The sequence below is a fragment of the Trichechus manatus genome, unplaced genomic scaffold (genome assembly GCF_000243295.1).
Source record: "Trichechus manatus latirostris isolate Lorelei unplaced genomic scaffold, TriManLat1.0 scaffold00076, whole genome shotgun sequence".
NCBI classification, from domain to species: domain Eukaryota; kingdom Metazoa; phylum Chordata; class Mammalia; order Sirenia; family Trichechidae; genus Trichechus; species Trichechus manatus.
Genome location: NW_004444012.1, coordinates 1,778,606 through 1,803,208, shown reverse-complemented (window position 1 = coordinate 1,803,208; position 24,603 = coordinate 1,778,606). Strand labels below are relative to the sequence as shown.

The window sequence follows — 24,603 nt, the reverse complement described above, 5'->3', positions numbered from 1 at the left end:
TGAGTAACCTGAGACCCACAGAACTGAAGGGACTTGCCCGAGACTGAATAGTTGGCTTACATCCAGATACAGACCTAGAAATCAGGTCTGCGGATGCCAAAGCCAGGGCTTCCTTCCCTGTATGATGACCAGGAAATCAGCTTCAGGTCTCATCATGTGAATTTAAAGTCAGGACTCACAGTTAAATTCAGACAATCAGTCAAGAAATTAAGAGCCCAGGTTCTGGGATTGTTGCTTGATTCGTTTCTTTGCCCGGTCAGTGACGAGCTGTATGATGTCGGGCAAGTTATGTGACCCCTGTAACCTCCACTTTCCTCTTCTGCAAAATGGGAATAATTACAGTAACCACTTCGCTGGGTTCTTCTGAAGATTAAATAAGTCAATACACGTTGAGCACTTAACCAAAAACCACTCACTTAGCATTAGCTATTACCATTACTATTGTTGACTAGCAAAATCCGTTGGTATCTTCAATTGAATGACACTAAATAAATTTAAGGTTACTAAGTTTTCTCTCTGTTCGTATTAAACAATTTAGTGCCCCTGAGAGCACGTGCGCACGCAAGCACTACTCTGACCTTTGTGTTTACTGGAGATACATTCACTTTGCAGAGTATTTATTAGTTCAGTTGCAAGAGTGTAAACGTAACCTAGATTTGGTGGGAGAGTAGAGGGGTGCTTTTGGATATGTAAGCACACATATCAGATCTTTCCGTATTCTTGTGATATCTTCACGTCCTTCTAGCTTAGACTTGGGGGCCAGAGTGGAGGAGCGAGGGTATTGCCCCAGCCCTGGGCACGCGGCGCCACTGAGAACTTTTTACTAACCAGGAACGGCGCAACGTCCTTCCTCAAGCATGGCAATGTGTTACTTAAAATATTAACGAGCTTCACTTGCATTTTTGAGCCAATGCTATGTTAAAGTCACCTAAAAGAGGGGTGTCATATGTCTGGACAGGGGTGCGATTCCAGCGCTTGCCACAGGTGCTATTTTCCGCAGATACACTGCTGGCCGTACCAGGTTAATAGAAACTGTTCAATGGTGCCACGCGCCGAGGGCCAGTGCAATACCTGCCGCCCCCTGGCTACGGCTCGGTTAGGTGGCTGTCACAGCTCCAGCCCATGTCAGTCTTAGAAAAGGGCCTAGTATGAAGGATAAATGGATGAAACCCAGGAAAATATAGGCAAGACTACAAAACTTTCCTCCACTAGGAGGATACTTTTTTAAAAATACAAATATTTAGAATGGTTCTCTAATTGCCTATTTTGTACCATCTAATCAACTTCTCTGTGTTTTCCAATTAAGAAACAACCAAAGCCCTTGCCTTCAAGTCGATTCTGACTCACAGCGACCTTACAGGACAGAGTAGAACTGCCCCCTAGGGTTTCCAAGGCTGTAATCTTTACAGAAGCACACGGCCTCATCTTCCTCTCCTGGAGTGGCTGGTGGCTTCAAACTGCTGGTGGTTCAGTCAGCAGTCAAACACTTAACTACTGCGCCACCAGGGCTCCTTGTTTTCCAATTAAAACCAAAACACCAACCGCACTGCCATCGAGTCAATTCTGACTCACAGACACCCTGAAGGACAGAGGAGAACTGCCCCACAGGGTTTCCAAGGAGCACCTGCTAGATTCGAACTGCTGACCTCTTTGGTTAGCAGCCAAGCTCTTAACCACTGTGCCGCCAGGGTATTCACATAAATTTTCACTCTCTTTAGATATGGAAGGTTTAAAAAACAATGTGTGCGAGTGTGGTGGGAATTCCAGGGTCAGTCCCAAAGGGACTAGGTCAATACTTCATGCGTTGTCTAAGCACTGGAAGTATGCCTGCTGATGATGTCTAGTCTACTAATACCCACAAACCTTTCTGATGTTCACTTAGCTCCCAGGACTTTGTGTGGAAATTGTGCTGTGAAATTCGGCCTCAAGGGTCACAATTAAGAGGTTTAAGGAGACTGAAGAGGGTGCCAAGGGGCAGATACTCTACTCTAGGCCCCCTTTCTCTATGTCCTAGAAGCTAACTTAGCTTTCCTCGCAGCATTCTACGGCGCCCTCTTGTGGTCTGAGGTAGTAATGAGCATCCCAATGACACTGCAGCTGGCTTGAGGTACAAATTGAGATTAAGTCACTTTTTAATAGCCAACAAGAGAAACATCCTTGAATTCCAAAAATAATATTCAGATTCAACATTCTGAAAGAATCATTGATTTCCTTACTTGACAAGTTCTAACCACTTTTTTTTTTAATAAGCAAATAAAGTAAAAGTACAACTTAACTTTTTGAGCTGTCTTATTTCCAAATAAAATTTACAAGGTGGATTTTTTTTTTTTTTTTTTTTGCAAACTGGTGCCTGTCATGGAGGAGAAGCTCCTGTTTCCTTGGGTAAGTCTGGAAGTCAAGGGTCTTTAAGCTGAAGAAGAGGAAAGCCCTGATCCTTCCAGATATCACTCACGGCCATTTACTGGTGCAATCAAATCAACACAACGTGTTGCCATCAAGTCGATTCTGACTCATGGTGACCCTATCGCAACCCTAAAGGACAGAGCAGAACTACTCCATAGGGTTTCCAAGGAGTGCCTGGTGGATTCAAACTGCTGGCCTTCTGGTCAGCAGCCGAACACTTAACCACTGCGCCACCAGGGCCCCGCAATCAACACAAGGGCAAGTTGCTTCTTCACTCACTTCTGTAGATGATATCCCTCACCCCCACCACTGGTCTTTCAAACACATGAGACCTCTGTAGGGTTGACAAACTCATCCCCAGCCCTGGGGGGAAAACAATGCAAAGCATACACCTTACCAAGGCAGCCCCGAAGAATTATCTTTGAACACAAACAACGAAATTATATAAACTTGGAAGACAACAGGTTATGAAAATCCCATAAATTTATGTTCAGGCTTCCAAACAATGTTCTCCTTCCATCCTTCTCCCTTCCCAAATAAACTGAGACATGAAATCTGTGATTTGAGAATTACAGCCCTGATCCTCGCCAAAGTGACCCAATTATAATCAATGCCGAAGACTGCTGGCTCCGGGGAGTTTTAACCGACTACTGTCTGCAAAGCTCTCACACTCCCCACCCCCACCCGCCACACTGCTCAGGGAATAGGCACTATCTCATTCATTATTTAGAAATAGCTACTGAAAAGGCAGAGAGAGAAGGATTCTTCTACACGTCCTACAGGGGAGGAAACAAACACAGAGATGATTTATACAATGCAAAGTGAGATCCTGGCATCCCCAGAGAGGAGACACGCTGGCAGGACATGCCGATTTTCAGAAAGTTGTTGGGCAAGTTGAGAATGCAATTGGAAAGTTTATCAGAGTAGCTGCTTTCCTGACAGGCACCAGGAGAAAGAATCTCAGACAATGAAAGGAGATGTCTGGCTCCTTGTCAAGGTGCTGACCTACCTTTCCCAGGAAAAAAAGTAACTTAGAAACAGTGTAAGTATGGGAATATTGACAGTAGAGCCTCTTATTCTGTAGTGCAAGGAGACTATATGAATTAACTGGGGATGAACTGTTAGAGGTCCAAATGTGTCATTAAGGGAAGTGGTAGAATTCTCCTGTAAATTGAAAACAGGAATGTTCTAGAGATTCCCACTTGCGAAGTTTCATGAAAGGACAAACTGATGTTTTAAGATCCTCAAAAACCATGGGAATCAAAGGTTTTCCAGAATTTCTTCCCAAAGCTTTCCCATTACTTCATAAACTAACAGTAATTTTAGTTTAATCCTAATATACAAAGTTCTAGAGAATATACCCTAATTTTATAGAGAAAAAAAACCAGCATGGGGAGGTTAATGGCTTGCTCTGAAGGTTATGAGAGAGAGACAGGAGACAGTACCAAATGGAAATAGGAGACAGTACCACCCAGGGCTGATGTTCTGATCTCTGACTACAAATTTGGTCAATGTGCAACCATTTCAAGAGGTAGCATATGACCAAGAACTGATGGTATTGAAGGAAGAAGTCCAAGTTGCACTGAAGGCACTGGTGAAAAACAAGGCTCCAGGAATTGACAGAATACCAGCTGAGATGTTTCAACAAATGGGTGCAGTGCTGGAAGTGCTTACCTGTCTATGCCAAGAAATTTGGAAGACAGCTACCTGGCCAACTGACTGGACGAGATCCATATACATGCCCATTCCAAAGAAAGGTGATCCAATGGAATGCAGAAATTATGAAACAATATCATTAATATCACATGCAAGTAAAGTTTTGCTGAAAACAAATCAAACATGGTTGCAGAGACTCCTAGCAGTTGCTGGATAAATGTTCGCTAACTAAACTAATGCTATGATCTCTATGTTCATTTTCTCTCTTCATTTGTGGCTATCCTTGAAGAAAATGACTGAAATTCCTGAATGATGTCAATGTCTTCTGTCCTAGGCAGCCATTTTAGGGGTCTTAGCATTCCTAAGGTGACCACCAGATTTGCATTTCTATGAAAATTCTGCTTCTCTAGGGTGCCTCATAGGGTTGTCATTATACACTCAGCAACATGACAGCAGATATACAGGCTAGGAACCTAGACTTTGCCCTTGCTTTGCCAAAAACTATTTGTGCGACTCTTGTGTCTTCCTTTTGTGGGATTCAGTGTACCATGGTGGTGAAGAGTGTGCACTCTGGAATTAGTCTGCCTGGATTCAGATCCTGACTTAGCTGTGGGGTTTTGGGAAAAATATTTAAACTCTCTGTCTTACTGTACACATCTGTAAAATGGATATAATAAGAGTATCTATTATATGGGAGCCCTGGTGGCACAGTGGTTAAGAGTGCTGTTGCTACCCAAAAGGTTGGGAGTTCGAATCCACCAGCCACTCCCTGGAAACGCTATGCGGCAGTTCTACTCTGTCCTATAGGGTCACTGTGAGTCAGAATCAACTTGACGGGAAAAAGTTTGGTTTTTCGTTTTGGTTTATGTTTGAAGTAGGAGCCCTGGTGGCACACTGGTTAAGCGCTTGGGTGCCAGCTGAAAGATTGGCAGTTTAACTCACCAGCCACTCTGTGGGAGAAAGGTGCAGCAGTGTGCTTCCATGAAGATTTACAACCTTGGAAACGCTATGGGGCAGTTCTACTCTGTCCTATAAGGTTGCTATGAGTAGCAATTGACTTGACAGCGACGGATATTCTTTATGTTTGTAGTGGCAGAGTTTGGTGTCACTTACAAATGAGGATGCCACCTGCCAGAATATGCAATATAAATTTATCATAACTAGTATTTAATTTATTATAGCTAATATTTAAAATAGAGTTGAGAGAGACAAAGAACAATAACAGCTCTATAGCAAAATCTGGAGCCCTGGGGGACAATAGTTAAGCATTCCGCTGCTAACCAAAAGGTCAGCAGTTCAAATCCACCAGCGACTCCTTGGAAACCTTATGGGGCAGCTCTGTTCTGTCCTATAGGGTCGCTATAAGTCAGAATCGACTTGACGGCAATGGGTTTAGTTTTGATTTTATAGCAAAATCTAAATGTCTCTTGGTTGGGGTTATATGTGAACCATCTTTTTTTATTCAAAGATTTGGCTTCCTTTTAGAAGACTTTGAAAAAAACTTTGGATAATTTCACAATGTAGAAAATATAAAAGTGTAACTGTATTTTATCAATGACCTTACTAATGGCTACTCCCATTCAAAAATTTCAAATCAAATCATTCTAATAAAAGTTATTACCATCATCAATGTGGCAAATTATCATTTAAATGAAGAGGGCATGCATACATATGCCGAGGTTCTTGGACATCCACTCAAGTATTCATCATTATCAACGTCTTCCCAGTTAAAAGGGTGCAAATCCTATAAATCATTTAATCTTCCTAGGCTTCATTTTCTGATATGCAAAATGTAGGAACTGAATGATATGATCATTAAAGTTCCTTCTAATCCTTAGATTACATGATATTATGCAACAAGATCACTGCGCTGTTGCTTGTGTGAGTGTATGTGTGTGTACACATACAGATTATATACACACACAGAGATCTATCCATCCATCCATCCATCCATCCATCCATCCATCCATCCATCCATCCCTATGTGTGCAAAGTAGAACCGTTCCATAGGATTTCCAGGCAGATCGCCAGGCCTGTCTTCTGAGGCACCTCTAGGTGGGTTCTAACCGCCAACATTTCAGCCAGTAGTCAAGCACTTAACCGTTTGTGCCACCAAGGGGCTTATATGTATTTCCTGGACAGGCTTCTTCTAAGTCAGTACCAGTAATGGAAACTTCAAATACTATTATAGAAGTTGAAACTAGTACCTAACTTCAGCAGAATCTTCAGAGACCACCAGTGGCAATTCTGACAGTTGTTTCCGCAACATGAATATGGAATCAGCAGAGGGATCAAGGCTGGCTCCATTTAAAACTCCATTTAAACACAAATCTCTCCCAACGGTGACTGAGCCCCTACAGCCAAGATTCAGAATGTTGGATTTTTTCATCCCCAACACACACAGTTCTTTCTCTACTTCAGCCATTACATATAAAAAGAAAACAATGTGGCAAATGTTCTCCTAATCATCTAGTATGAGAACCATTCTCTGGTTGAGCTGAAGGAATTGGCCTCCAATACTAAAATTCCTCAGCTGCTCATAACCTCTAAAATTCACTTTCATTTCAGGAGAAAAGAAAACAAACATATGACCCTCGGAAGAAACCAAGGGATCCATTTTGATGTTGGAAATCTGGTCACCAGGATGCAGCAGAAGGCTCATAGGAGGCAGGTTTGGAGTTCTATGGCACTGACTAATCATTTTCTTCAAAACCGAAAACCTCATCTCTCAGGTAGGCCACAAAGCTTACTGAAAATTCCAAGCAGCCTCATGCCTACAAAGCCCAGTAAATCTAATTTCTGCTTTCACTTAGAGAAAAAAACTGAGATTACACACGCACATAGATTCTTCGGGGTAACTGCAACCTCACGGCTGAGTAAGATTAGGGAGTTCAAATGAAGGGTTTTTTTTTTCCCTCAGAGAAACAAAATAAACACATCAAGTACTAACTGCCTTAGTTAAATCCCTTGTTGAACAGGCAAACAAATATGAGATAAAAAAACAAGAATAAATGACCAAATGCTTTGATGTTTTAAAAACAAATACTCTGATGTTTTAAAAACACATACTCATTCACCAAAACAGAAATAATTAGTTTTATGAGTAAACAACATGTTACCAAGCATCCAGAGAGAAATGAAAGGAATAACAGAAATCTAAGGAGAAATACAGAACAAAAGCAAACTAAATATGATATTGCATAAGAAAATATTCAGTGTAGTATCTCATTAATTGGAGAAGTCTTCCTGGAAGAGGCTGCCCTGTCCCCACCCATTAGCTCCCACCGTGCCACCATTGTTTTTTCTCTTTCTTTGCTTCCCCCTCCCACCTAACCCCATAAGCCACCTCTCCTCCCTTCTCACTGCTCCTTGGGTCTACCCTGCCCCTACTCACTGGCCCCCGCTATCAGCCAGTTGTTTTACTTTAATTAAAAAAAAACTTATTTTTCTTTTTTTTCTCTTTCTTCCTTTTCTTTCTCCCTCCCACCTAGCCCTTTATGCCCCTTCCCCCCCATCCCGCCAGACCCCAACGCGGCTAGAGAACAAGTGGCACACTGGCCTGCCGCTGCCGTGGGTCTGCCCCACCCCAACCTGAGGCCCCTACCACGCCACCATTTTTTTCTTTCTCCCTCACACCTAGCCCAGTACACCATCTTGGCCTCTTCCTGCAAGGACAGACATCGGCCTGATGCCACCCTAGGTTTGCCCTGACCCCACCCACAGTCCCCCACCACGCTGCCATTCATTTTATTATTTTTCCTTTTTTTTTTTTTTTTCTTTCTACATCCTACCTCGCTACGTAGGCCATCTCCACCCCATTCCCACAGGTCCCCAGATCTGCCCTGCTCCCGCTCACCAGCTACCTTTGTTTAATTTTTTCTCTCTCTTTTCCTTCTCCCCTCCACCTAGTCCCATACATAAATCCCCCCTTCCTGCTGGCCTCCGCTGTTCCGCCATGGCTAGAGCATTCCCAGCTCAGGCTCATCACCACACTAGGCTTGCACTGCCCCTCCCCTCCTGCCACTTGATCAGCCACTGAATGAAGGGAAGTGAGCTTGTACCACTCCCCATCCGACACCCCCACCTATCAGGCTAACGGCTGTGAATGCTCCCACAGTGTGGGACTAACATCAAGAGGTAGGCAGTGCCCACGAAGTCCTCCCCCAGCCACCTCATCAAACCAATGTACACCAAAGCAAGCTTGCCATGCCTGCTGCTGCCCTGCCCACCTGGACAAGGTGGTGAGAAATACTGTGCCTACAGACGAGCAAGCAGTAAAGCATGCCTGGCCTGCCCACCCTGACATATCAAAACAAAACAAAGAAGTAGGATGAAACAAATGAACACACAATCAATAAATACAAAAATAATACCTAAATGTTTCGGAGACAGCAGACAATATCAAAACATATAAAAAAGCAGGACAAGATGGCTCCAGCAAGTGACCAAAATAAAGAATCAGATGACCTTCCAGTAGAAGAAAAGGCAGTGTAACTACCTGATGTGGAATTCCAAAGACCAATATTCAGGACTCTCCAAGAGATTAAGAAAGAGACCAAGGAAAACACAGACAAAACCAAGAAAAAACAGACAAAGCAATAAAATAATTCAGGAAAATAATACAAGAATAAAATGTCAACACAAATAACTAAAAATCATACAAAAACAGCAACTACCAATGGCAAAAGATAACAAACAAAATTTCAGAAACAGACAACTCAATAGAAGGTTTTAGGAACAAATTTGAAACAAGGGAAGACAGAATCAACGAAATGGAAGACAAATCCATGGATGCCACTTTGAGGAAAACTCAAGAGAAAAGAATGAAGAAAACTTAAGAATTATCATGGACACGATCAAAACCAAAAATTTTCACGGGATCGGGGTTCCAGAGGAGGGGGAGAAAATGGAAAACACAGAGAGGATTGTTGAAGATTTGCTGGCAGAAAACTTCCCAAATATCATAAAAGACAAAAAGCTGACCATCCAAGGAGCTCAATGAACCGCATATAGGGTAGACCCCAAAAGAAAAGTCTAAAGATATAATGCAATCTTGATCCAAACACCAACAGCATTTTTTTAACAAGATGGAAAAACTAACTACCAACTTTATCTGCAAAGGAAAGAAGCCCTGGATAAGCAAGGCATTACTGAAGAACAAAGAACAAAGTAGGAAGCCGCACTGTCTTAGTCATCTAGTGCTGCTCTAACAGAAATACCACAAGTGGATGGCTTTAACAAAAAGAAGTTTATTCTCTCACAGTCCATTAGGCTACAAGTCCAAATTCAGGGTGTCAGCTCCCGGGGAATGCTTTGTCTGTCATCTCTGAAGGAAGGTCCATGTCATCAATCTTCCCTTGGTCTGGGAGCTTCTCTGTGCAGGAACCTCAGGTCCAAAGGATGTGCTCTGCTCCCAGCACTGCTTTCTTGGTGGTATGAGGTTCCCATGTGTCTCTGCTTGCTTCTCTTTTATATCTCAAAAGAGATTGGCTTAAGACACTATCCAATCTTGTATACCTCATCAGTATAACTGCCGCTAATCCATCTTATTAGATCAGAGTGATTGAACTTACAACTCATAAGGAAATCACATCAGATTACAAAATGGTACACAATTATACAATCCTGGGAATCATGACCAGCCAAGTTGACAGATATTTTGGGGGGACACAATTCAATCCATGACACTCACATTACCTGATCTCAGAACCTACTATACAGTCATAGTAGTCAAAATAGCCTGGTACTGGTACAATGACAGACACATATGCCAAAGGAACAGAATCGAGAACCCAGACATAAATCCATCCACCTGTGGTCAGCTATATTTAACAAAGGACCAAAGTCCATTAAATGGGGAAAAGACAGTCTTTTTAACAAATGGTGCTGGCAAAACTAGATGTTCATTTGTAAAAAAAAAAAAAAAAAAAAAAAAAAAAATGAAACAACACCGATACCTCACATCATACACAAAAACTAACTCGAAATGGATCAAAGACCTAAATACAAAATCTAAAACAATAAAGACCATGGAAGAAAAAATAGGACAACACTAGGGGCCCTAATACATGGCATAAATACAATACAAACCATAATTAACAATGCACAAACACCGGAAAAGAAACGAGGTAACTGGGAGCTCGTAAAAAGTAAACACTTACACTCACCAAAAGACTTCACCAAAAGAGTAAAACGAGAACCTACAGACTGGGAAAATAATTTTGGCTACAACACATCCGACAAGGGTCTAAAATCTACAGAATACTTCAAATCTCAACAACAAAAAGACAAATAAGCTAATCTAAAAAATGGGCAAAGGATATGAACAGACAATTCACCAAAGAAGAGATTCAGGCAGCTAACAGACACATGAAGAAATGCTCACAATCATCAGTCATTAGAGAAATGCAAATCAAATCTACAACGAGATACCGTCTCACCCCTGCAATACTGGCACTATTTAAAAAAACAGAAAATAAGAAATGTTGGAGAGGTTATGGGGAGATTGGAACTCTTATGCACTGCTGGTGGGAATGTAAAATGGTACAACCACTATGGAAAACGATATGGAGCCTCCTTAAAAAGCTAGAGATAGAAATACCATACGATCCAGTAATCCCACTGCTAGGAATATATCCTAGAGAAATAAGAGTCATCACACGAATAGACATATGCACACCTATGTTCATTGGAGCATTGTTCACAACAGCAAACAGATGGAAATAATCTAAGCGCTCATCAACAGATGAATGAAAAAACAAATTATGGTACATATACACAATGGAATACTATGTAATGATAAAGAACAATGATGCATCTGCGAAACATCTCACAACATGAATGAATGTGGAGGGCATTATACTGAATGAAATTAAGTCAATCACAAAAAGACAAATATTGTATGAACCACTACTATAAAAACCCAAGAAAAGGTTTACACATAGAAAAAAACAATCTTTGATGGTTATGAGGGAATAGAGGGACAGGCAGGGGGAATCACTAACTAGATAGTAGCCAACTGTTAACTTTGGTGAAGGGAAAGACCACACACAGGGGAAGTCAGCACAACTTGACCAAGGCAAAGGCACAGAAGCTTCCTAGACACATCCAGATACCTTGAGGGACTGAGTTACTGGGGCTGAAGGCTGGGGACCATGGTCTTGGGGGGACATCTAGGTTAACTGGCATAACACAGTTCATAAAGAAAATGTTCTACATCCTAGTTTGGTGAGCAGTGTCTCAGGTTTTAAGAGCTTGCAAGCAGCCACGTAAAATAAATTTATTGGTCTTACCATGTTTGGAGCAAAGGAGAATGAAGAAAACCAAAGACACAAGGAAATTATTAGTCCAAAGGACTAATGGACCACATGAACCACAGCCTCTATCAGCCTGAGCCCAGAAGAACTAGATGGTGCCCAGCTACCACTACTGACTGCTCTGACAGGAATCACAATGGAGGCTTCCGGACAGAGCTGGAGGAAAATGTAGAAAAAAAATTCAAATTCACAAAAAAAGACCAGACTTACTGGTCTGACAGAGACTGGAGGAACCCCCAAGTCTACGGCCCCCAGATACTCTGCCAACTTGGAACAAAGCCACTCTTGCAAGTCCAACTTTCAGCCAAAGATCAGACAGATCTAGAAAACAAATAACAACACAGGTGAGGAACGTGCTTCTTAGTTCAGTCAAGTGTAAGAGACCAAATGGGCAACACCTGCCCAAAAGCAAAGACGAGAAGGCAAGAAGGAGCAGAAAAGCTGGAAGAATGGATAATGGGAACCAGGGGTGTAAAAGGAAAGGGGGAGAGTGCTGACACATTGCGGGCTTTGCAATCAATGTCACAAAACAATTTGTGTATAAATTTTTAAATGAGGAACTAATTTGCACTGTAAACTCTCACCTAAAACACAATTACAAACAAACAAAAAAAAAAAGCCAGCCTAGCTACGAGGCACACTTACCTCAATTTTATATGAACCTCATGTCAGTTGACTTCTTGATTGGAACTGGCTGTTTTATTAGAAAAGTTCAATTTGTTCTGTGAAATATGTGATCTTAAAATATTTGCTCTAATGTTTAATTATTATTTGGGTCATTATTTTCCTCATGAAAATCCAATTCCAACAAACTTGAGAGGTCAAAAACACTGATCGGGATTTTCGCCCATAAATCAGGTCAGTGGGAAAATCTGATTTGATTCATAGAAAACTGCATTCAGACTTTTTTCATGCTTTGCACTGTAAGGTGCAGCTGCTGTCATAATCATAATATTACTTGATATATTAACCAATGAATGAACCCCCACTGTATAATTTAAGAAGGAAGGATTAATGATAATAATATCATCAGATATCATACACTTCCAAGCACTCCTCAAACCCTCTTAGATTTGAATTTCCCAACATCCTGCTGAGTCAGGTAGACTCAGATAGTGTTCATCCTGTTTTATAGAAAACAGAAAACGTGGCCTAGAGAAGTAAGAAAATGAGCCCAAGTTCACACAGCAAGTCAACAGGAGAACCCAGTTCTATACTTCTTCCACAACTCTGCATCGATTCCGACTCATAGATACCCTATAGGACAGAGCAGAACTGCCCCGTAGGGTTTCCAAGGCTGTAATCTCTATGGAAGGAGGCTGCCACATCCTTCTCCCACAGAGCAGCTGGTGGGTTCAAACCACTGATCTTTCGGTTAGCAGCTATGTGTTTAACCACTGTGCCACCAGGGCTCCTTCTACATCTATGATGCTATCAAAACAGTGACTCAGAGAAATAGCATCAGTGGCGGCAACCATAGCAAAAACCAGAGCAGGTATCACGTGTTTGGTGCTGAGTGTGACACGTGCATCACTTCATTTAATCATCCCTTAGGTTAACATTATGAGTAGACGTCATCCTGTGTTACGGTTAGAGGGCCAGGGCACAGAGAATGAAGGAATCTGATTCAGATCACACAGCCAGTAAGTGGCAGAGCTGTGATTTAACCTCAGGTCTGTCTAACTGCTTGAGACTCTTCAACCTGTTCTCTGACAGATGGCTGCTGGCTCTTAGATTTCAAGTCATCAAGTCTTTGCTGAGAAGTCACCTTCTCAATGAGGCCTACTGTGAACACGTAGTTAAAAAAGGCACCCCCATCCCCACCCTGCCTCACCCTGCCCTACTGTATGATTTACTATTTCGGTTTTTAATGTCAATTGTTGATACAAGTTCCACAGGGGCAGGGATTCTCCCCCTCCGCCACCAACATACCCCAAATGCTTAGACAGTACTGCCTAATGGAACCTTTGTGACGATGAAAATATTTTACGTCTGTGCTAACACAGTAGCCACTAGTCACAAGAACCACACTGGAAATGTGGCTAGTGCTCCTGAAGGACTGAATTTTTCATTTTATTTAACTTTATTATTTAGATTTAAACAGCCACAGTGGTACCATGATGGACACTGCAGGCTTAGGACAATGCCTGGCACAAATAAACCCCCAATAAATACCTGTCTTGTGAATGAACTTATAAATACATGAACAAGACCTGTTTTCCAAACAGCCTACAGACTACTTTCACTAAACACAAATTAAACTTTACACTTTTTTTCCACCAGAATAAATGACTAAAAAAAGTCCAGATTAAAATTAAGAAAATAGTCTGAAAATTCAGATTATATGACCCAAGTAGCAAGTATAAAGTTCTCAAATGATTGGCTTCTTTTTACCATGGTGACTCAGAAACTTCCAAAACGTTTTCTGAAACCAGAGAGAATGCAAACCAGTGGCATATAATGAATTCCCATGTAGAACAACAACTATATATAATTACAACTATTACTATAATCACTCAATACCTTTTTGACCTTGTTTTTTTTCTCATAGGTCTCTGACAGGGGTTTTTTCTTCTGCTGAGTTGTGTCTTTGGAGAATAAATACTCAAATTCGCTAGTATCCCGAATATCAGGTTCTTCTAAAGAATCCCATAAGGTTGGTGTAGCATTTTGGCTTAAAAAAGAAAATGACAAGTTAAACTTAAGAACCAAAATAGAAGAGAATATAATACAATGAAATTTTTCTCAATTCATTTTTTTTTTAAATTCACTTTTAAAAACATATAAAATCCTAATAAAGCTCAGAGAAATATTCCTTTCACATTATAAATCTCTTTATGAAAGTCAAAATATACTACAGAATATTAAAGCAAACACACACTCTCAAAAAGAGACGATCAGTAGATATGATCAAAGAAAGAGATCTAGAGAAATCCTGTGGGACAAAACGCTCTTGGGTTCAGACTGTGGAGGCCATACATGCCAGTCCTTTCTCAGTCTTGTGGCATGTCCACAATGGGGAAAGGAGATATCATATAAAGCCTGAAAAGATAACCGATTTTGAGACACTGGTCGAACATTCTTAAATAGGCTGCAAATGGAATACTAAGGTGATGATCTGACCCTCTCTGGATTTGTTTCTGCCAGTTTTGAATACAGTTTTCAGGATTCGCTAAGGGGAACTCAGCACAGGGCCTTTAACATGTGAACAGCTGCGCCCATTTAAAAATACTTGATTAATAATCACCCTCCCTCCACAAAAAAGAACAAGAAAAGCAAATCAAAAACCTCCTCCATAGCACCATGCCCCAAAGAGATTTCAACTAAAGCAACCATGTAGAGAAACACTGTTTTGTTTTGTCTTCCAGAGTTTGGAAGCAGACAGAGGGAAGATGTGGAAGATGAGGGATGGATGCGTGGCCTTGAGAGCCAACCTAGAGGAGTTCCTGCCCATGTTCCCCTAGATCAGGAAACAGCTTCCAAATGTCTACTTTCTTCACATCTTTTTAAAAAACATGTTCAATGCCCACAGACAGAAAAAAAAAAAATTCTCATCTACACATTTATTGTTTTTAAAGCATATGCAAATGACATTATGACCTTTGCCTTCCTTTCAATACGTATTTTCTCAGTCAATGAAAATTTAAAAAAAAATACTATTATATGGGGTTGGTCCACAGGTTTTTTTTTTTTTTTATACTAAATGGCAATTTTCTTATTCAAAACAGTTGACAAAACTGGCTTTTCAGATCTGTGTGTTCACATTTTGCCGTAGGTCTGTCTTTCCCATGAAACAGGACATTCTGGTTCTGACACATTCACTTCTTCTTCCCCCTACTTTTTTACAAATCATTTTTTCTAATATAATATTTTAATTTTTTAAGAGCTATAGAGATGTATAGATATGGAGTCCTGGTGGTATAACGGTTAAGCATTCTGCTGCTAACTGAAAGGTCTGCAGTTAGAACCCACCAGTGGCTCCATAGGAGAAAAGAGCTGGTGATCTGCTCCCGTAAAGATGACAGCCTAGGAAATCCGATGGGGTAGTTCTACTCTGTCACATGGGGGCACTAGGAGTTGGAATAGACTCCGTGGCACACAACATATAAAACATATGTCAGTTATAAAGTATACTATAATGAACACCTGTGAAATCGTCCCCCAACCCAAGGGCTAGAACATTTCCGGTGACGTGCTCCTTCCTCAGCCATCCCCCTCTTCCGCTACTTCATTTTTAAACACAGAATATCACGAATGTTAAGTGTTTATGTCAGCTGTACCAAAGAAGGGAAATCTAGATTGGGAAAGAGAGACAGGTAATATTGGAGCATGCAGCATGTTAAGGGCTGCTAGTGCGAGGTCACGAAGTTCTGGGCAGCTAAGGAAAGGGTGCAGAGAAGGAGGTGAAGCAAGACAGACTGCTCAGACCCATCCTCCATCTCATGCACCTGTACTGCTTGGCCCCAGCTCCGAGGATTCTGAACCCAGGCCAGTACGACTAGTGCTATAATTCACTCATATTCTGGAATAAAATGGCTTTGGGATCCGGATGAGCACCTCATTACCATTTACAAAATTGTTTCTATGTTTATTTCTAACACTGAACAAAAGACCTCTGCAACACCACCTCTCAGTGAGTTGGGGGGCAGCTGACATTGGGCGGGGCAATAACAAGCACCCAGTTGCAAGGGGCTGTCTGCCATAATGGTCAATTGCTCTCCAACCACTAAACACAGCATTCCAGTTCAAATGCAAAGAAGAGAAGGAGGAGGATGACGAGGCGAAGAGGAAGAAGAAAATACCAATTTGGATGCCAAAAAGGTAGTTTGATGAGGATTTTCTTTTTCTTTAACTAAATATCTCCTTCCCATTCTAGAAACCAGGTAACAGTTACCAGAGAAGGCAAAATGGCAATAGAAAAAAAATTAGTTCGTGCTAATTCTGGGAAAAGTAATCTAAGTGGATGAGAGGCAATGTACATATAATGAAGAAAATCTGTATTTTGTTCCTGGTCTCCAGAGGATCAAAACATATTATGTGCCCACAATACAAAGTGCTTACCCCTTTCGGGGCAGAAATTATTAAACACCATTTCAGCTCCTTTAAAAGGGCACATCTAAACTAAGTTTATTTCTGTCCATAAATGAATACTACAACACCAGGATCTTTAGACCATTGTAGTTTAAAAGAAGTAGCAGTGCGTAGAGGTACAAAAACGTTTTGAGGATACATAATAAAGCAGACATCAAATGCGTGGTGCCTGCAGCAAGTGACCATGTGGAAGTCTTCACACATGAGAGAGGGGAATCCCTCCATTCTCCACCCCAAACTCAGGTTCAAGGCCGACACGTTCACCAAGCAGGGCTCTCCTGACATCCTGCGCTGGGAAGTTATGGACATTCATCTACTTTTCATTTGGCTCAAAGCTGAAGCCCTAGACTAAGGTGAAACCAATTAGAGTTGGAGAATTCAATTGTTTTCCTTCTCAAAACGGCAGCCCACATAAGGAGGAAAAAATGCAGACGGAGATTATCTCCAGCTTGCCGTCATCCCACGCTGAATGGTGGGTGAAGGGCCCCTATCTCCCAGTGGGGCTATTACACGGCTGCTGGGGTCTGCGGTGGTGGTTACTCATGACACCTCAAGGGGAATGACGTGGATGCAGGCTAGTGGGCCCCAGGTGTGGGACAGCACCATGCTGCCGGGGCCTGCCACTCGAGGGCCGACAGGTGGGATTCGTCAGCTTAGAAGGACTGCTCACTAATTTGAGAATGCTAACAAGGGAACATGACTCGAAATAAATCTTGTGGGAAATTCTTTCTTAGAAAAGTGTCATCTGAGTTTTGAATGGGAAAAGGGTCATATTAATACTTTCGTTAATGGTAGGAGCTATTTCAGGATCATCTCATGTTTTCTTAACCATTCTTCTGGGAAATTAAAAGGATTTTCCACAAATAAACTCTTGGCCCACTCTTCTTTTTTGGTGAGAGGAAAGGGGATGTATAATCAATCAACTTGGTTCACAATCTGCTTCGTTTTAAGGTATTCCCCACTCCTTCTATATTGATATCCAGTTGCTTTATGATTGTGAATTGCAGGTTATTTTGTTCAGTATTCCTCCTGTCCCCAAGGACATTTCTATATAAATAGAAAAATTTACCTCCATACCTTGATTTGGGGAATCAGTTCAAAAACTGAAGTTTAAAAATGTGTTCTGTATTTGCTGTTCATTGCAATAAACGAACTTCAAAACTATAGACTGGTCACGAAGCAGCTCACCATCTCTCTACAGCCCTCCTGACAGGCTCAGAAATGAGGCAGTATCAATCAGATTCAAATCTGTTTGAATGGAAGTTTCCGAACAACCACATCTTGCTGCCTTACAGACTCAAGCTTAACAACCTATACAAGCAAAATGTTTGTTAGCTACCCACACATCAACACTTTCTCTGAAGGGCAACAAGGGATACAGGTGTGAGTGCATTTAGCAGTTAGGAGAACCAGAGTTCAAGTGGAGAGAATTCATATTTTAAGATGCGAAGAGTTAATGACTCAGTGATGTCTGGTTCTTTTAGTAAAAAAATGAAAAAAATACACATATCTGTTCAATATCCAAATCGTAAGGTTGATGATACCATCTAAAGACAAGACAATGAATCATGAAAGATATTCTAAAATAATTTTCGGTAAGCCTATCGTATAGATTCAGCCCAATTTCTTTCTGATTACCCACTAACTGCAGGGATGTTGAAGAAGGCCCTAGCTCAGCCCTGGACTCTGCTCTAGTCTGTAAAATGGAACACTTATCCTCCAGAAGGATCTGAGACTAAACACTTCATTTCTCCCAGCATCAGCCCATAGAGAAGACAGAGAAGACCCGATGGAGGCAGACGTTCTCCCCTAAATACTCCACCCTTGTTTACCCAAGGCATGCATCGTACCACATCTGAGAGTGAGTACCGCACGAAGCAGACACTGAGCTGGTAAGAAGAGAACAACACTTGGGAAGAATCCTGGGAATTCATAAGCTGCGAATGGGCCAGGGGAGTTTAGCTTACCTCTTATCACTTATTTGTATTCTAGTCCAATACAAAGGCTTCATGGGACAGCTGGGCTCAATGGCTGGCTTTCGAGGACACTGGCTGGAAGGAGCCCCAACTCCAAAGAAGAGCCCAGGAGGAGGTGGGGGTACAAGTCCTGGGGGTGCTGGAGCAGGAGGTGGCCCCCCGCTGTTAGGCACAGGAGGTAAGTTAGGAAGGGGGGGCGGGGGAGGGGGCGGGGGAGGTCCAGCACTTGGAGGTAGAGGAGGCGGTGGAGGTGGTGGCGGAGGCGGTGGCGGTGGTGGTGGCTGCCCAGCACTCACAGGCGGTGTGGGAGGTGCTGGCCGCAGAGGTGCAAGGCCAGGTGGAAGTGGAGGAGGGGGAGGGACACAGGCTGGAAGAGGTGGTGCAGGAGGGGGAGGTGGTGCCTTCTGCTGATTAGATGAGATGCTTTCCACACACTGAGGTGGGGCATGGACGTCTTTGTTGTCATTTGGGGGAGAAAGTTGGCTTAAAGAGGAGATATTCAGCTTTTTGGGTACTATGTGGTTACTTCTGGCTGGCTGGCTTTCTCCTTCGCAGGGTTTGAGGAAGGTCTCCCTGTCTGTCTGGATGCACACGTTTCTGTAGGTCTTTGGAAGGCAGTCGTCATCGGTGGAAACGCACGCATCTCTCATCTCTTGCGGCCCTCCCCGCCATCGGTGTTCTAACTCATGCTTGAGATTCTCAACGGTTTCTTCTAGTCTCGCTGTTATTGCTGCGTGCTCACCCCGCATATGAAAGGCTCTAAGTTCAAACTGGGCCTGGAGGGACATCAGTGGGAAAGAGAGTAAAGAGTTTATGAAAAACAAACATAAAACAGACAAGCAATAGGGTGCCATCATGGCACAGCCCACGTACATGAGGGACGCACAGAGACGTTCTTTCAAGAATCCAAAAGGGTATAAATTTCATTTTATGAATTTTCCAGAGACTTAGACAGTTGAAGTAGCAGCGTAATTTCATCCAGTCTGAGCTCATGGGGAATAATTACCATGGATTAAGGTTTAAAATAAAACCGTCACCTAAGAACTTTCACCCGGTTTTAATATCAAATACGAAACCGAACTCTTAATAAAGGTTTGGACGTGCTTGAATACATCTTTTTTAACTTTTGGTTTGGGTTTGGAAAAAGAAAACCATAAGAAAAAAGGAGGTTTGGAGATCCTTCTGGCTCGGTGCTTCTGTTCTCACAGTCGTCCTCAGGACACCTGCCCTGACGGGGCCTCCAGGCCGACGCTGCAGAAATACAAGGTGCAGAGAAAGAACAAAGCCACACATGCTTTTTGCTTTTTTAATTTTTTTTTTATTGTACTTTAGATGAAGGTTTACAAAACAAACTAGCTTCTCATTAAACACATATACAGTACACATATTGTTTTAGGACAATGGTTAACAACCCCACAACATGTCAACACCCTCCCTTCTCCACCTTGGGTTCCCCATTACCAGCTTTCCTGTCCCCTCTGGCCTTCAAGTTCTAGTCCCTGGGCTACTGTGCCCCTTTAGTCTCATTTTGTTTTATGGGGTTGTCTAATCTTTGACTGAAGGGTGAACCTTGAGAGTGACTCCATTACTGAGCTGAAAGGGTGTCCGGGGGCCATACTCTCATGGTTTCTCCAGTCTCTGTAGGGCCAGTAGGTCTGGTCATTTTTTGTGAGTTAGAATTTTGTTCTACATTTTTCTCCAGCTCTGTCCGGGACCCTCTGTTGTGATCCCAGTCAGATCAGTCAGTGGTAGCAGCTGGACACCATCTAGTTATACTGGACTCACATGCATTTTCTAAAGTTACCATACCAAAGCTCCCCATGGTCAGTATTTGTGTCAATTTCATACTATAGTAATATATAAGCAATATAAATGCATGTAAAGTATGAGGGTATTAAAATTTGCTATTTTTTCTCTTCTACACACTGAGTATTTCAAACTATATTTAATAAGACATCAGCCATTTTGATACATAGTCCTTCAACTATTTTAATCCCTTGATTCCATGGTTCTACATCTACTAGCAAACAGCTGGTATACTCTCAGTAATCAGCTAGTCTGTTTTCCAGCATTCAAAGCTGTTTAGCCTATTACAGTTAACTAGGAATCAATCAAATTTATAATTTTATGAGAGTTTCCAAAACTCAATTTAACAGTAATTAAGCATTTTGGGTGAACTTATTTAATTTCTTCCTCCCTCATCAGAGTAGAACTCCTCGAGATGTAATCAGTGATGACAGTATTTGTCTTTACTTTGGCATCATCCCAGCAGCTAGCAACAGCAAGTACGTAGCATTCAATGGATAGATAAAAGCCACTGCAAGGGCTCTGTTCACCTCCATTGCCTCAAGACTCATCCTTACAGCTAACCAAGACTCTCTTCAGCTATAGTTTCAGCCTGCAAATATTGAAAACATAGAAGTATAAACAAGTGCTGATTCCTTTCACATTGAAAAAGAAGTTTTTTAAAAAAAAAATTTTTTTTTTTTTATTGTACTTTAGATGAAGCTTTACAGAACAAGTGGCTTCTCATGAAACAGTTAGTACACATATTGTTTTACAATGGTTAACAACCCCACGATATGTCAACACTCTCCCTTCTCCACCTTGGTTTCTCTATTACCAGCTTTCCTGTCCCCTCCTGCCTTCAAGTCATTGTCGCTGGGCTGGTATGCCCCTTTAGTCTCGTTTTGTTTTATGGGGTTGTCTAATCTTTGGCTGAACGGTGAACCTTGGGAGTGACTTCATTACTGAGCTAAAAGGGTATCCAAGGGCCATACTCTCAGCGTTTCTCCGTCAGGCCAGTAAGTCTGGTCTTTTTTTGTGAGTTGGAATTTGTTCTACATTTTCCTCCAGCTCTGTCCGGGACCCTCTGTTGTGATCCCTGTCAGAGCAGTCAGTGATGGTAGCCGGGCACCATCTAGTTGTACTGGACTCAGTCTGGTGGAGGCCGTGGTAGTTATGGTCCATTATTCCTTTGGACAAATCTTTTCATTGTATCTTGTTTTCTTCATTCTCCCTTGCTCCCAAAGGGGTGAGACCAGTGGAGTATCTTAGATGGCTGCTCACAGGCTTTTAAGACCCCAGATGCTACTCACCAAGGTAGAATGTAGAACACTTTAAAGAAGTATTTTTAAAGCCTAGTCAGGCAAGCTAAAGAAACAGGGAACTTTTCTAGCTTCATTAACAAAAATTTTAACTTTTTTTTTACTAGGTTTGCCTTTTACTTAATATTCATTCTCAGGAACCAGCTCCCAAATAGCTGTGAACAGTAGAATTTAGAGACAAGTGTTTTTCTAACTGTAATCTTCCCGCATGGGGACAAGGCTGTCCTTAGCCTAAGAGTTTGAGAGCTCAGGACACTGTCTATTTCTCACATAGCACAAAGGGCTAAGTGCCTGAGTTCTGGATTCACACCATTTGGTTCACATCCTGGCTTAGCCGCTTAACTAGCTCCACGACTTTGGGCAGGGAACTTTGAGTCTCCACGGCCGAGTGTCCGAAGCGTAAAATCAGGCTAACGTGAGCCATCTCTAAGGCTTCTACAAAGGTAAAATGACATACCTCATGCAAAGCCGTAGGCCTTTTGCCTGGACCACTGTAAATTCAAAAGGAATCTTACTGTTAGTTCCTGTTGTTAATTAACATATTAACGGTAAAAGGCTAACCAAGTTTTAATTATTAGTCTTAAAGCTCAAATAATGCCACCTTTGTTGAGTGATAGGCACCAGACTAGGAAAAGCTTAAACAATCAGACTAAGCAATGTACTATAAAAACAAAAGTTTGCCCAGCCTTAAACGTTTGGCTGCTAACCTAAAGGTCTATAGTTGGAATCTACCAGCTGCTCCTTGGAAACCCCATGGAGCAGTTCTACCCTGTTCTTTAGGGTCACTATGTTTTGTTTTGTTTTGTTTTTCATGAATTCTACTATCAATTACCTGAAAGTAATTTCAAACTTTATTCAACTATGTGGTCAAGATAATCTTTCTCTCTCTCTCCTCTTCCTCCAACCTATCCCCGATTTCCACCCTGAACTACTGCCCAAAAATTTAAATTTATTTTAATGCCACAAAATACTCAAACTCTTGGTTGCTGTTCCCAACAAAACCTTCTTCTAAGAAGGTAAAGACTCAAATAATTTGGATGAACCGATAATTTTGCCAATCCTCAACTTCTCAATGACACGAAAAAGTTGCAGAGACGTGTTCCACAGAAAAACGCTCCCATTAGCAGACAGCTGACCTGTATCTACAGTAAACGCCTTGGTCCCCACTTCTCATCTGTCTACCTCCCAACCATCCAGCTACTGAAGCTGCTCAAGCCGGAGTGCATTCCTAGATCTTATTCTGCTGTCTCCGACTTAATGCGTGTATTTACTGTAGTAGGTAGAGCACAAATCAAGCAGGTTACTTAACCTTTCTGTACCTGTTTCTCATAAGGAAAATCGGGATAATAATAGAATCCACTCCACAGGTAGTTATGAGAAGTAGATAATATAAAACAACACACAGACAAGCATTGGAGCACAGTAAGTGCTATACAAGTTTGCTATCATTGTTATTGTCTCTTTACTGTCATTCACATCACAGAGGCCAGTGGCCACATCAACTTGCTTTGAAATTTTTTCATGCTTCCCAGGGCCATGTTCTATCCACACTGCTCTATCCATGAAAAGCAAAAACTCTTGTCGTTGTTAGCTGCCACTGAGTCGGCCCCAACTCATGGCAACCCTACGCACAGCTAAACGAAACCCTGCCCAGTCCTGCCCAATCCGTTCCCGTGATAGGTTGTGGATTGGACCATAGTGTTGCCATTGACTGATTCTCAGAAGTAGATTACCAGGGCTTTCTTCCCAGTTCATTTTAGGCTAGAAGCGCCACTGAAACCTGTTCAGCATCACAGTGACATGAAAGCCTCCATGGACAAATGGGTGATGGCTGCACATGAGGTGAACTGACGAGGAATCAAACCTGGGTCTCCGGCATGGGAGGCAAGAATTCTACCACCGAAGCACCACTGCCTCCAAAGAAAAACAGGTATCAAGACCTCCTTTAAACCCTTCCAGCTGTCACCCTTTCTCACCTCACCTCTTCCTTCACAGCACGGCTTTTTGAAAAACCACTAAAACCCTGCTTTACCTTTCTCATCCACTCAGTTCTTATTTACCGTTGGTTTCCATCTCCACTGTACCATTGAAACTCCAGAATCTGGTGGTTACATTTGCTCAGTATTTTTCAGTGACTGCCCTCTCAGTCACATTTGTTAAAGCTGACTGTTGTCCATGCCGTGAAATTCTCTCTGCCTCCCTAACTTCTGATATACTCTCCCCTCCCCTTTTCCTCCTACTTCTCTGCTCTCTCCAGTCAATCTGTGGACTCTCTTCCTCCAGCACCCCTTAAATGCTCCCCAGGCATCTTCCTCAGCATTTCTTCCTTCTCACACCACACAATCACTCTAAAACCAAAAAACCAAACCCGTTGTTGTCGACTCAGTTTCGACTCATTGAGACCCTACAGGACAGAGTAGAACTGTCCCATATGGTTTCCTTTCCAAGGCTGTAAATCTTTACAGAAGCAGATTGCCACATCTTTCTCCTGCAGAGCAGCTGGTGGGTTCGAACTGCCAACCTTTCAGTTATCAGCAGAGCTCTTTAACAACCGCACCACCAATGCTCCTTACGATCTCTCTGGGTGAGTGACCTCATTTACCATACGCTGGTGATTTCCACACTGGTACCTTAATACCCTAATTCCAACTGTCCCTGCCCTGGACTGATCTACCAGCATATTTAATCAGCCATCTCAGACTCAATGTGGCTGAAATTGAACTCATTGTTGCTGTTAAACCTCAATTTGTTCCTCCTTCAAAATTCCTTCTCGTGGTTAATGGTATCGTCATCCTCTCAGCCAGAAGTATGGATTCGTGCTGAATTCCTTGCTCACTCTCATTCCCCACATACTACTTGTCAATGAGTTCCACTGATCTCTCTGATCCATCCATTCCTTTCCATCCCCACTGCCTCAACCTTTCACTGGGTCCTCCTCACCTGCACAGTGGCAAGAGTCACCTCATTCTCCTGACCCCAGTTCAGCCCCACTGGCTCCAAAGGTATTTCTTTAAAAATTAATGCAGCCCCCAGACACCCTTTTAGCTCAGTGGT

The 24,603-nt window shown here is 42.2% G+C and overlaps 1 protein-coding gene across 2 annotated transcripts in view; it reads right to left on the bottom strand.

The window, feature by feature from the left end:
- FMN1 (formin 1) overlaps positions 1-24,603 on the bottom strand; it is a 471,169-nt gene that overhangs the window by 222,122 nt on the left and 224,444 nt on the right. For both annotated transcript variants that reach the window (XM_012556758.2, XM_004380593.2), the window contains 2 exons: positions 18,434-19,218; positions 13,899-14,049 (listed from right to left, as the gene is read on the bottom strand). In XM_012556758.2, coding sequence (XP_012412212.1) covers positions 13,899-14,049; positions 18,434-19,218 — 936 coding nt within the window. The remainder of the gene's footprint in view (positions 1-13,898; positions 14,050-18,433; positions 19,219-24,603) is intronic.